The following is a 12500-nucleotide window of genomic DNA, read 5'->3' on the forward strand; positions in this document are numbered from 1 at the left end:
AGGGCAGAAGTGGAGGACCTCAGGCGACTCCTCTCTGGCTTCCCCGACAACGAGACCTGCTCGAGGCTGTGGACGGGGGTCACGGACGTCGCCACGGAAGGGGAATGGACGTACCACAAGAACGGCCTCCCCGCGCAGGTCTCGTGGCGACCCGGGGCGCCCGACGGGGACGTCCTGCAGAACTGCGCAGCGATATATCTCGAGGGGTCCTCGGACGGCCTGACCGACGTCTCGTGTTCCCGCAAGCTGTGCGCGGTGTGCGACGTGCCGGAGGGACTCGTGTGGACGCTCCTGGGCGCATGCGAGGAGTTCCCGAGGAACATCCACTTCGTCGCCCGCCAGAGGGCCTCGGGGGAGTTCCACTTCCGCGGCTACTCTAGCTACATGATCATGAGGAACGACACGAACGGCCGCTGGGTCTGGTGGGACCGCCAGAGGAACGAGGTCGTGGCCATCCTCTCCGAGAGCGAATTCGGCTTCCCGATGGGGCGCCACAGCTGGGCCCTGCAGCGCCCCGTCTGCGGGAGGAAGCCGCCCGTGGAACACGTGCTCCTGCTGACCCCTTGTGGGGCGGGCTCCTTCTCGTGCGACGACGCCACGTGCATCCCCCTGTACCAGCGCTGCGACCTCAAGTTCGACTGCAGGGACAAGAGCGACGAGAGCGGCTGCGAACTCGTGCAGTTCCCGCCCGTGTACCGGCCGGACCTCCCGCCGAGCGACGTCGCCTCCGCCGCCTCGGCGCCGCTTCCCGTCGGCGTCCGCATGGTGCTCGAGAGCGCCGACGTCAGGACCAGCACCATGATGATCCACATCAACTACAACCTGACTCTGACGTGGCGCGAGGGGCGGGTCAACTACCTCAACCTGAACAAGGACTACACCCTCAACAGGTGGTCGAAGCAGCGCTTTCTATCCACTGCTGGGCCGCATTGATTACTCGCAGGGCGTGGCCAGGGGACGGTGCCTTAATCATCAAGATAGCCATGCGATGACAGATCTCGACAAAAAAATAATAAATAAATAAAACAAGTAAATAGATCAATAAAACTTAAAATCACTGCTTGCTTAACACAAATCTCCATCTCTCTCTCTGCCAGGGTACCATACAACACCATGCGAGAACTGTGGGTGCCGACCGTCGACTTCACCAACACGCGAGGCAACCACATCACCCACGCCGACGAGGAAGCCACCATGATGGTGCTCATGTCAGGGGAGCCGACCATGGGAGGGGACACGCGACCCCAGGAAGGTAGGTCAGAGGTCATGAGGGGAAATGAGAAGAGGGGAGAGAGTAAGCCATGCAAAGGGAATAGCACACGATCCCAGGAGCTTAAAGGGCGTGGCTAGGGGGGCGTGGTTAAAGCTGAAGGGAGGAAGGGGATGGAAATACGAAGAGGGGGTCTATAGAAGTCCTTGGATGTTTGTTTTGTTATAATAAAGTTCGAATATTGAAGAAAAAAATCTTTCTTAGCAACATTAGTAGCGATAAACATACAGTATTTGCTTACAAATATGTATCCAATTACATTTCCCTCTCTTTTTGTTCATCTTTTAACCCACTGTTAAACTACAAATTATCTTCATTTATTTTTTTCTTTCTTTTTTGTATTCAGACAAAGAATTCAGAAGCTTAATTCGTGCTGACAAATGTATATCTAATTATTTTTTCTCTCTTTTTATTCTTTTAACCCACTGATAAACTACATATTTTCTCCATTTTTTTTTTCTCTCGTACAAAGAATTCAAAAAGCTTAATTCCAAATTATATTGCTTTTCTACTTTTTTTTCTTTCTTTTTCTTTTTCTTTCTTACTGCAGATGAATATCGTGTGAGTTTGTTCAGTAATTGCATTTTAGATTAATATTTTTCTTCTTTTTCTTCTTCTTCCTCTTCGTCGATTTCTTCATCTTCGTCTTTTATCTTTTCATTCTGATTCCCTTATTATCTTAATTACGTTTCATGCACTTTCTTTTTCTTTTATATGTTCATTTGTTCATAATTATATTGTTATTTTATAACTAATTTATTCATTTCCTCATCCGTTCAGTTACCAGTTCATTCATATAACTATCTATCAGTTTATTTATCTATCTTTCATATACCTATCTATCTATCTATTGACTTGTCTATCTTTCATATACCTATCTATCTCTATCTATTTACTTATCTGTCTTCCATATACCTATCTATCTGTCCTTTTAATTATCTACCTGTCTATCTATACACCTATCTGTCTATCAATTTACTTATCTATCTATCTATCTATATGCTTCGATTTACGATCAAGTTACTTATATATATTTCATATACCTATCTATACTATCAGTTTACCTATCTATCTGTTTATCAATATACTTTCCTATCTGTCATATACCTATCAATCGACTTATATATATTTCATATACCTATCTATCTATCAATATACCTATCATATTTCGATCTATCTATCAATTTACTTATTTCTCTTTCATATACCTATCTATCTACCAATATACCTATCTTTCATATTTCGATATTCTCATATTTTCTCTCGCATATACATATCTATCTACCAATATACCTATCTCATATATCGATATTCTCACATACTCTCTCTTTTATATACCTATCTATCTATGAATATACCTATCTTTCATATTTCGATATTCTCGCATACTCTCTCTTTCATATACCTATCTATCTATGAATATACCTATCTCATATTTCGATATTCTCACATTCTCTCTCTCATATACCTATCTATTTACAAATCTACCTATCTCTCATATTTCGATATTCTCACATTCTCTCCTTCATATACCTATCTATCTACCAATATACCTATCACATATTTCGATATTATCACATACTCTCACTCACATACATATCTATCTATCAATATACCTATCATATTTCGATATTTTCACATTCTCTCTTTCATATATCTATCTATCTATTAATATGCCTCTCTCATATTTCGATATTCTCATACTCTCTCTCATATACCTATCTATCTATCTATCTATCTGCTATTTATCTATTTTTGTTCGCAGTGGAGGTCTACTCAGGATGGGAAAACCCGCTCACAGTGAGAAGGAAGTACAGTGAGACGTTCCAGTGTGAATTTGATCTGTCGATGTATCCTTTCGACCAGCAAGTGAGTAAATGTTTTTGTTTTGTTTTTTGTTTTGATTTGATTGGGTTGTTGGACCAGCAAGTGAGTAAATGTTTTTCTTTTGTTTTTTTGTTTTGATTTGATTGGGTTGTTGGACCAGCAGGTGAGGAATTTTTTTTCTTTTGTTTTTTGTTTTGATTTGATTGGGTTGTTGGACCAGCAGTTGAGGAATTGTTTTTCTTTTGTTTTTTGTTTTGTTTTGATTGGGTTGTTGGACCAGCAAGTGAGTAAATGTTTTTGTTTAATTTTTTTGTTTTGATTTGATTGGGTTGTTGGACCAGGAAGTGAGTAATTGATTTTCTTTTGTTTTTTGTTTTGTTTTGATTGGGTTGTTGGACCAGCAAGTGAGTAATTGTTTTTGTTTTATTTTTTGTTTTGATTTGATTGGGTTGTTGGACCAGCAAGTGAGTAAATGTTTTTGTTTTATTTTTTGTTTTGATTTGATTGGGTTGTTGGACCAGCAAGTGAGTAAATGTTTTTGTTTTGTTTTGATTTGATTGGGTTGTCGGACCAGCAAGTGAGTAAATGTTTTTGTTTTGTTTTTTGTTTTGATTTGATTGGGTTGTTGGACCAGCAAGTAAGTAATTGTTTTTGTTTAATTTTTTTGTTTTGATTTGATTGGGTTGTTGGACCAGCAAGTGAGTAAATGTTTTTGTTTTATGTTTTGTTTTGATTTGATTGGGTTGTTGGACCAGCAAGTGAGTAAATGTTTTTGTTTTATCTTTTGTTTTGATTTGATTGGGATGTTGGACCAGCAAGTGAGTAAATGTTTTTGTTTTATCTTTTGTTTTGATTTGATTGGGATGTTGGACCAGCAAGTGAGTAAATGTTTTTGTTTTATGTTTTGTTTTGATTTGATTGGGTTGTTGGACCAGCAAGTGAGTAAATGTTTTTGTTTTATTTTTTGTTTTGATTTGATTGGGTTGTTGGACCAGCAAGTGAGTAAATGTTTTTGTTTTGTTTTTTGTTTTGATTTGATTGGGTTGTTGGACCAGCAAGTGAGTAAATGTTTTTGTTTTATGTTTTGTTTTGATTTGATTGGGTTGTTGGACCAGCAAGTGAGTAAATGTTTTTGTTTTATTTTTTGTTTTGTTTTGATTGGGTTGTTGGACCAGCAAGTGAGTAAATGTTTTTGTTTTATTTTTTGTTTTGTTTTGATTGGGTGGGTGGACCAGCAAGTGAGTAAATGTTTTTGTTTTATTTTTTGTTTTGTTTTGATTGGGTTGTTGGACCAGCAAGTGAGTAAATGTTTTTGTTTTATTTTTTGTTTTGTTTTGATTGGGTTGTTGGACCAGCAAGTGAGTAAATGTTTTTGTTTTATTTTTTGTTTTGTTTTGATTGGGTTGTTGGACCAGCAAGTGAGTAAATGTTTTTGTTTTATTTTTTGTTTTGTTTTGATTGGGTTGTTGGACCAGCAAGTGAGTAAATGTTTTTGTTTTATCTTTTGTTTTGATTTGATTGGGATGTTGGACCAGCAAGTGAGTAAATGTTTTTGTTTTATCTTTTGTTTTGATTTGATTGGGATGTTGGACCAGCAAGTGAGTAAATGTTTTTGTTTTGTTTTTTGTTTTGATTTGATTGGGTTGTTGGACCAGCAAGTGAGTAAATGTTTTTGTTTTGTTTTTTGTTTTGATTTGATTGGGTTGTTGGACCAGCAAGTGAGTAAATATTTTTGTTTTGTTTTTTGTTTTGATTTGATTGGGTTGTTGGACCAGCAAGTAAGTAAATGTTTTTGTTTTATGTTTTGTTTTGATTTGATTGGGTTGTTGGACCAGCAAGTGAGTAAATGTTTTTGTTTTATTTTTTGTTTTGTTTTGATTGGGTTGTTGGACCAGCAAGTGAGTAAATGTTTTTGTTTTATTTTTTGTTTTGTTTTGATTGGGTTGTTGGACCAGCAAGTGAGTAAATGTTTTTGTTTTATTTTTTGTTTTGTTTTGATTGGGTTGTTGGACCAGCAAGTGAGTAAATGTTTTTGTTTTATTTTTTGTTTTGATTTGATTGGGTTGTTGGACCAGCAAGTGAGTAAATGTTTTTGTTTTATGTTTTGTTTTGATTTGATTGGGTTGTTGGACCAGCAAGTGAGTAAATGTTTTTGTTTTATGTTTTGTTTTGATTTGATTGGGTTGTTGGACCAGCAAGTGAGTAAATGTTTTTCTTTTGTTTTTTTGTTTTGTTTTGATTGGGTTGTTGGACCAGCAAGTGAGTAATTGTTTTTGTTTCGTTTTTTGTTTTGATTTGATTGGGTTGTTGGACCAGCAAGTGAGTAAATGTTTTTGTTTTATTTTTTGTTTTGTTTTGATTGGGTTGTTGGACCAGCAAGTGAGTAATTGTTTTTCTTATGTTTTTGTTTTGATTTGATTGGGTTGTTGGACCAGCAAGTGAGTAAATGTTTTTCTTTTGTTTTTTGTTTTGATTTGATTGGGTTGTTGGACCAGCAAGTGAGTAAATGTTTTTTTTTTTTTTTTTTTTTTTTTGATTTGATTGGGTTGTTGGACCAGCAAGTGAGTAATTGTTTTTGTTTTATTTTTTGTTTTGATTTGATTGGGTTGTTGGACCAGCAAGTGAGTAAATGTTTTTGTTTTGTTTTGTTTTTTGTTTTGATTTGATTGGATTGTTGGACCAGCAAGTGAGTAAATGTTTTTGTTTTGTTTTGCTTTGATTGGGTTGTTGGACCAGCAAGTGAGTAACTGTTTTTGTTTTGTTTTTTGATTTGATTTGCTTGGATTGTTGGACCAGCAAGTGAGTAAATGTTTTTGTTTTGTTTTGATTTGATTGGGTTGTTGGACCAGCAAGTGAGTAAATGTTTTTGTTTTATGTTTTGTTTTGATTTGATTGGGTTGTTGGACCAGCAAGTGAGTAAATGTTTTTGTTTTATGTTTTGTTTTGATTTGATTGGGTTGTTGGACCAGCAAGTGAGTAATTGTTTTTGTTTTGTTTTTTTGTTTTGATTTGATTGGGTTGTTGGACCAGCAAGTGAGTAAATGTTTTTGTTTCATTTTTTGTTTTGATTTGATTGGGTTGTTGGACCAGCAAGTGAGTAAATGTTTTTGTTTCATTTTTTGTTTTGATTTGATTGGCTTGTTGGACCAGCAAGTGAGTAAATGTTTTTGTTTTGTTTTTTGTTTTGATTTGATTGGGTTGTTGGACCAGCAAGTGAGTAAATGTTTTTTGTTTTATCTTTTGTTTTGATTTGATTGGGTTGTTGGACCAGCAAGTGAGTAAATGTTTTTGTTTTATTTTTTTGTTTTTTTTATTTCATTGGGTTGTTGGACTGAATTGAAGTGAGTAATTGATTTTCTTTTGTTTTTTGTTTTGATTTGATTGGGTTGTTGGACCAGCAAATGAGTAAATGTTTTTGTTTCATTTTTTGTTTTGATTTGATTGGGTTGTTGGACCAGCAAGTGAGTAAATGTTTTTGTTTTATGTTTTGTTTTGATTTGATTGGGTTGTTGGACCAGCAAGTGAGTAATTGTTTTTGTTTTGTTTTTTTGTTTTGATTTGATTGGGTTGTTGGACCAGCAAGTGAGTAATTGTTTTTCTTTTGTTTTGTTTTGATTTGATTGGGTTGTTGGACCAGCAAGTGAGTAAATGTTTTTGTTTCATTTTTTGTTTTGATTTGATTGGGTTGTTGGACCAGCAAGTGAGTAAATGTTTTTGTTTTGTTTTTTGTTTTGATTTGATTGGGTTGTTGGACCAGCAAGTGAGTAAATGTTTTTGTTTTGTTTTTTGTTTTGATTTGATTGGGTTGTTGGACCAGCAAGTGAGTAATTGTTTTTGTTTTATTTTTTGTTTTGATTTGATTGTTTTGTTGGACCAGCAAGTGAGTAAATGTTTTTGTTTTGTTTTTTGTTTTGATTTGATTGGGTTGTTGGACCAGCAAGTGAGTAAATGTTTTTGTTTTATTTTTTGTTTTGATTTGATTGGGTTGTTGGTCCAGCAAGTGAGTAAATGTTTTTGTTTTGTTTTTTGTTTTGATTTGATTGGGTTGTTGGACCAGCAAGTGAGTAATTGTTTTTGTTTTATTTTTTGTTTTGATTTGATTGGGTTGTTGGACCAGCAAGTGAGTAATTGTTTTTGTTTCATTTTTTGTTTTGATTTGATTGGGTTGTTGGACCAGCAAGTGAGTAAATGTTTTTGTTTTATTTTTTGTTTTGATTTGATTGGGTTGTTGGACCAGCAAGTGAGTAAATGTTTTTGTTTCATTTTTTGTTTTGATTTGATTGGGTTGTTGGACCAGCAAGTGAGTAAATGTTTTTGTTTTATTTTTTGTTTTGATTTGATTGGGTTGTTGGACCAGGAAGTGAGTAAATGTTTTTGTTTTATTTTTTGTTTTGATTTGATTGGGTTGTTGGACCAGCAAGTGAGTAAATGTTTTTGTTTTATGTTTTGTTTTGATTTGATTGGGTTGTTGGACCAGCAAGTGAGTAAATGTTTTTGTTTTATTTTTTGTTTTGTTTTGATTGGGTTGTTGGACCAGCAAGTGAGTAAATGTTTTTGTTTTATTTTTTGTTTTGATTTGATTGGGTTGTTGGACCAGCAAGTGAGTAAATGTTTTTGTTTTATGTTTTGTTTTGATTTGATTGGGTTGTTGGACCAGCAAGTGAGTAAATGTTTTTGTTTTGTTTTTTGTTTTGATTTGATTGGGTTGTTGGACCAGCAAGTGAGTAAATGTTTTTGTTTTGTTTTTTTTGTTTTGTTTTGATTGGGTTGTTGGAACAGCAAGTGAGTAAATGTTTTTGTTTCGTATTTTGTTTTGATTTGATTGGGTTGTTGGACCAGCAAGTGAGTAATTGTTTTTGTTTTGTTTTTTGTTTTGATTTGATTGGGTTGTTGGACCAGCAAGTGAGTAATTGTTTTTGTTTTGTTTTTTGTTTTGATTTGATTGGGTTGTTGGACCAGCAAGTGAGTAATTGTTTTTCTTTTGTTTTTTGTTTTGATTTGATTGGGTTGTTGGCCCAGCAAATGAGTAAATGTTTTTGTTTCATTTTTTGTTTTGATGTGATTGGGTTGTTGGACCAGCAAGTGAGTAAATGTTTTTGTTTTATTTTTTGTTTTGTTTTGATTGGGTTGTTGGACCAGCAAGTGAGTAAATGTTTTTGTTTTATTTTTTGTTTTGATTTGATTGGGTTGTTGGACCAGCAAGTGAGTAATTGTTTTTGTTTTGTTTTTTGTTTTGATTTGATTGGGTTGTTGGACCAGCAAGTGAGTAATTGTTTTTGTTTTGTTTTTTGTTTTGATTTGATTGGGTTGTTGGACCAGCAAGTGAGTAATTGTTTTTGTTTTGTTTTTTGTTTTGATTTGATTGGGATGTTGGACCAGCAAGTGAGTAAATGTTTTTGTTTTATTTTTTGTTTTGATTTGATTGGGATGTTGGACCAGCAAGTGAGTAAATGTTTTTGTTTTTTTTTCTTTTTTTATTTGATTGGGTTGTTGGACCAGCAAGTGAGTAAATGTTTTTGTTTTATTTTTTGTTTTGTTTTGATTGGGTTGTTGGACCAGCAAGTGAGTAAATGTTTTTGTTTTTTTTTCTTTTTTTATTTGATTGGGTTGTTGGACCAGCAAGTGAGTAATTGTTTTTGTTTTATTTTTTGTTTTGATTTGATTGGGATGTTGGACCAGCAAGTGAGTAAATGTTTTTGTTTTATTTTTTGTTTTGATTTGATTGGGATGTTGGACCAGCAAGTGAGTAAATGTTTTTGTTTTTTTTTCTTTTTTTATTTGATTGGGTTGTTGGACCAGCAAGTGAGTAAATGTTTTTGTTTTATTTTTTGTTTTGTTTTGATTGGGTTGTTGGACCAGCAAGTGAGTAAATGTTTTTGTTTTATTTTTTGTTTTGTTTTGATTGGGTTGTTGGACCAGGAAGTGAGTAAATGTTTTTGTTTTTTTTTCTTTTTTTATTTGATTGGGTTGTTGGACCAGCAAGTGAGTAATTGTTTTTGTTTCCTTTTTTGTTTTGTTTTGATTGGGTTGTTGGAACAGCAAGTGAGTAAATGTTTTTGTTTCGTATTTTGTTTTGATTTGATTGGGTTGTTGGACCAGCAAGTGAGTAATTGTTTTTGTTTTGTTTTTTTGTGTGTGTTTTTATTGGGTTGTTGGGTATTTATTGGGTGTGTTAGTTAGTGTTTTATGTGAAGTTGTTGGTCGTTGTTATGATGGTGGTGGTGTATAGGATGTGTTTTTGAAGCATTTTCTGGTGTGTTTGTTTGTGTGTATGTGTGTGTGTGTGTTTGTGTGTGTGTGTGCGTGTGTTTGTGTGTGTGTGTATGTGCGTGCGTGTGTGGGTGTGTGTTTGTGTGTGTGTGTGTATGTTTTTTTGTTTTTTTTTTTTTGGGGGGGGGCTGTTGGATATATGTCGGGTGTATCATTTAGTTATTTATGTGAAGTTTGTTGGTCGTAGTTATGATGATGGTATGTATGATGTATTTTTTTAAAGCATTGTATGGTGTGTGTGTATGTGTGTGTGTGTTTGTTTGTGTGTGTGTGTGTGTGTGTATGTGTATGTCTTCTATCTTCTTTTTTTTTGTTTTATGTCTACTCGTCCGTTTGTTATCCTACATCTCTTCCAAATATTATTTTCATTCTATATCTTCATCACACAAAATCACACTTACTATTCTCTCGACAATTCTGCGACACAAACCAATTCTTTCTTAATTAATACCATTCTCGACGTATCTTTCACACAATATGCCATTCCCTCCTGATAACTTTTATCGATCAAAGAAATTAAGACACGTTTTTTGATTAACTGACTTCCTTCCATCCTGTTGTATAAAGCATTTCCTCTTGTATAATATGTGCCTTTGTTGTTGTCAATGGTTTTGCATAATTATTGCTTTGGTGCTTACTTAGGTGGGTTTCCCTGTGCTTGTGTTGCATGTTATTGAAACCTGCAGTGAAGGAAAGATATGTGATGATAATGAGGATTGTTATGATGACAATGATCATTGTAATTATGATTTATTATTAACATTATCATTGTTATTCTATTAAAATGATAATTGTTATTATGATTGTTATTGTTACAGCAATCGTAATGATAATGATAAGGATGATGACGCTGATAATGAGAGTAAGGGTAATGATAATGATTATAATGAAAATAATGATAATGATGGTGATGATGATGATAATAATGATAATGATAATGACAAAATGATAGCAAAGAAAATGATAACAATAGCAACGAAGATGATAATAATGATAATAACAATTCCTTATAGAAAGAGGCGAGCTAACAAACTAACTAACTAACCAACCAACGCCAATAAAAACATCAAAAACACTACCAAAAACATGTACTCCTTAGCGGAGATAATGATGATAATAATAATGATAATTGTAATAATGATAACAATGAGGATAATGATGAAAATAATAACAATGATGATAATGATAATGATGATAATGATAATGATAATAGTAATAATGATAACAATGATGATAATGATGAAAATAATAACAATGATAATAATGATGATAATGATAATAGTAATAACAACAATGATGATAATGGTGAAAATAATAACAATGATAATAATGATGATAATGTTAATGATATTAGTAATAATAATAACAATAATAATAATGATGAAAATAATAACAATGATAATGATGATAATAATAATGATAACAGTAATTATAACAATGATGATCATGATGAAAATAATAACAATGATAATAATGATAAGGATAATTAGGATGATATGATAATGATACTGTTGATTATAATGATATTCATACTGATAATAATGCTAGTGATAATAATAATAATAATGATAATGAAAATAGTAATTGCCATGATAATAATGATCATAGGAGTAACAATGGTGATATTGATAGTCATGATCATAATGATGAAGGTAACCATAGCAATAATAATGATAGTAATGATAATGATAATGATGATATGACTTATAAGAATTATAAGATGAATTATAATAATGAGAAGAATTATGATAATGAGAATGAGAAGTATAATAATGGTATATCATACTTCTTCTTTTTCTGGAAAGACTGACAGACTAATAGATATACAAAGTGACTGACAGGGAGAAGGACCTGCAGAAAGAGATCTACAATAAAAAAACGGACAGACAGAATAGAGAAGGGAGGAGACAGAGAACGGGAGAGAGAAAGCAAGAGAGAGACAAGAGCTATATTAAAAAAAGAATAAATAAATAAATAAAGATAAAAAAATAAAATAAAATAAAATAAAAAATAATATATATATGTAAATAAATAAATAGATAAATAAATAAAGATAAAAAATAAATAAATAAATAAAAAATGAATAATGATTATAATGATAATAATAATAATGATGATAATAATAATAATGATAATGACGATAAGGGATTTTTGCTAACAAAGTAGAAAAAAAATATACACATTAAACAAAAAAAACATGATAAAACAAAAAGATGACACCTAAATATTGACAGGTAAACAAATTGGCCAAGCTCTTTAATTGAAAGCGCGCACGACACAACAAGACGAAAATCCCATAAGAAATGCACGAGATAAGCGCTCTTAATGACATAGGCTTTCTCTATCATCCTTCATGCTCTTACCTGCCTCTTCTCTAATGAATAACAACTTAACAGACAAACAGTAAAATTACGCTTAACGAGGTTTTATTCGTAATATTTAATTCAATACGTATCTTTCTACGAGAACATAAACTTTTGTACATAAGTCTCTGACAGTAAAATTACGTTTACCAGTGTTTTATTTGTAATATTTCATTCATTACGTATCTTTCTACCAGAATATATAGCTTTATACATAAGCCTTTGACAGTGAAATTACATTTAATGAGGTTTCATTTGTTACATTTCATTCACTACGTATCTTCCTACGAGAATATATGCCTTAGCACGTGTCTCTGTGGGTCGTGTAGGTACAATAATTGATGTAGTGTACCCGTTTCTATGTAAGTTTGGCTGGGTGGCCGTGAGTGTAGTTTCACGTGTTATATATGTTTGTGTATATTGTTTACTTATGGAGGCGGGGGTCACTCCATGTAGACCACTTGTTGAGGGAAAAGCGTGTTGGGTTGGTAATGTATGCATGTGCGTGCGTGTGTGTGTGTGTGTGTGTGTGCGTGTGTGTGTGTGTGTATGTGTGTGTGTGTGTGCGTGTGTGTGTGTGTGTGTGTGTGTGTGTGTGTGTGTGCGTGTGTGTGTGTGCGTGTGTGTGTGTGCGTGTGTGCGTGTGTGTGTGTGTGTGTGTGTGTGTGTGTGTGTGTGTGTGTGCGTGTGTGTGTGTGTGTGTGTGTGTAAGATATACAGAATTATTCATGCGTGTGTTTGCGCTTATGTGTGAGAGAGAAAGAGAGAAT

General features: G+C 34.0%; 1 protein-coding gene across 1 annotated transcript in view; it reads left to right on the plus strand.

Annotated features, from left to right (window-relative positions):
• The window catches only part of LOC113807449 (uncharacterized), a 21201-nt gene that overhangs the window by 813 nt on the left and 7888 nt on the right, over positions 1–12500 (plus strand). The window contains exons 2-4 of the mRNA XM_070124000.1: positions 1–890; positions 1098–1252; positions 3036–3139. The exon at positions 1–890 is cut by the window's left edge and continues 252 nt beyond it. Coding sequence (XP_069980101.1) covers positions 1–890; positions 1098–1252; positions 3036–3139 — 1149 coding nt within the window. The remainder of the gene's footprint in view (positions 891–1097; positions 1253–3035; positions 3140–12500) is intronic.

This window comes from Penaeus vannamei, chromosome 8 (assembly GCF_042767895.1).
Source record: "Penaeus vannamei isolate JL-2024 chromosome 8, ASM4276789v1, whole genome shotgun sequence".
In the NCBI taxonomy this organism is placed as follows: domain Eukaryota; kingdom Metazoa; phylum Arthropoda; class Malacostraca; order Decapoda; family Penaeidae; genus Penaeus; species Penaeus vannamei.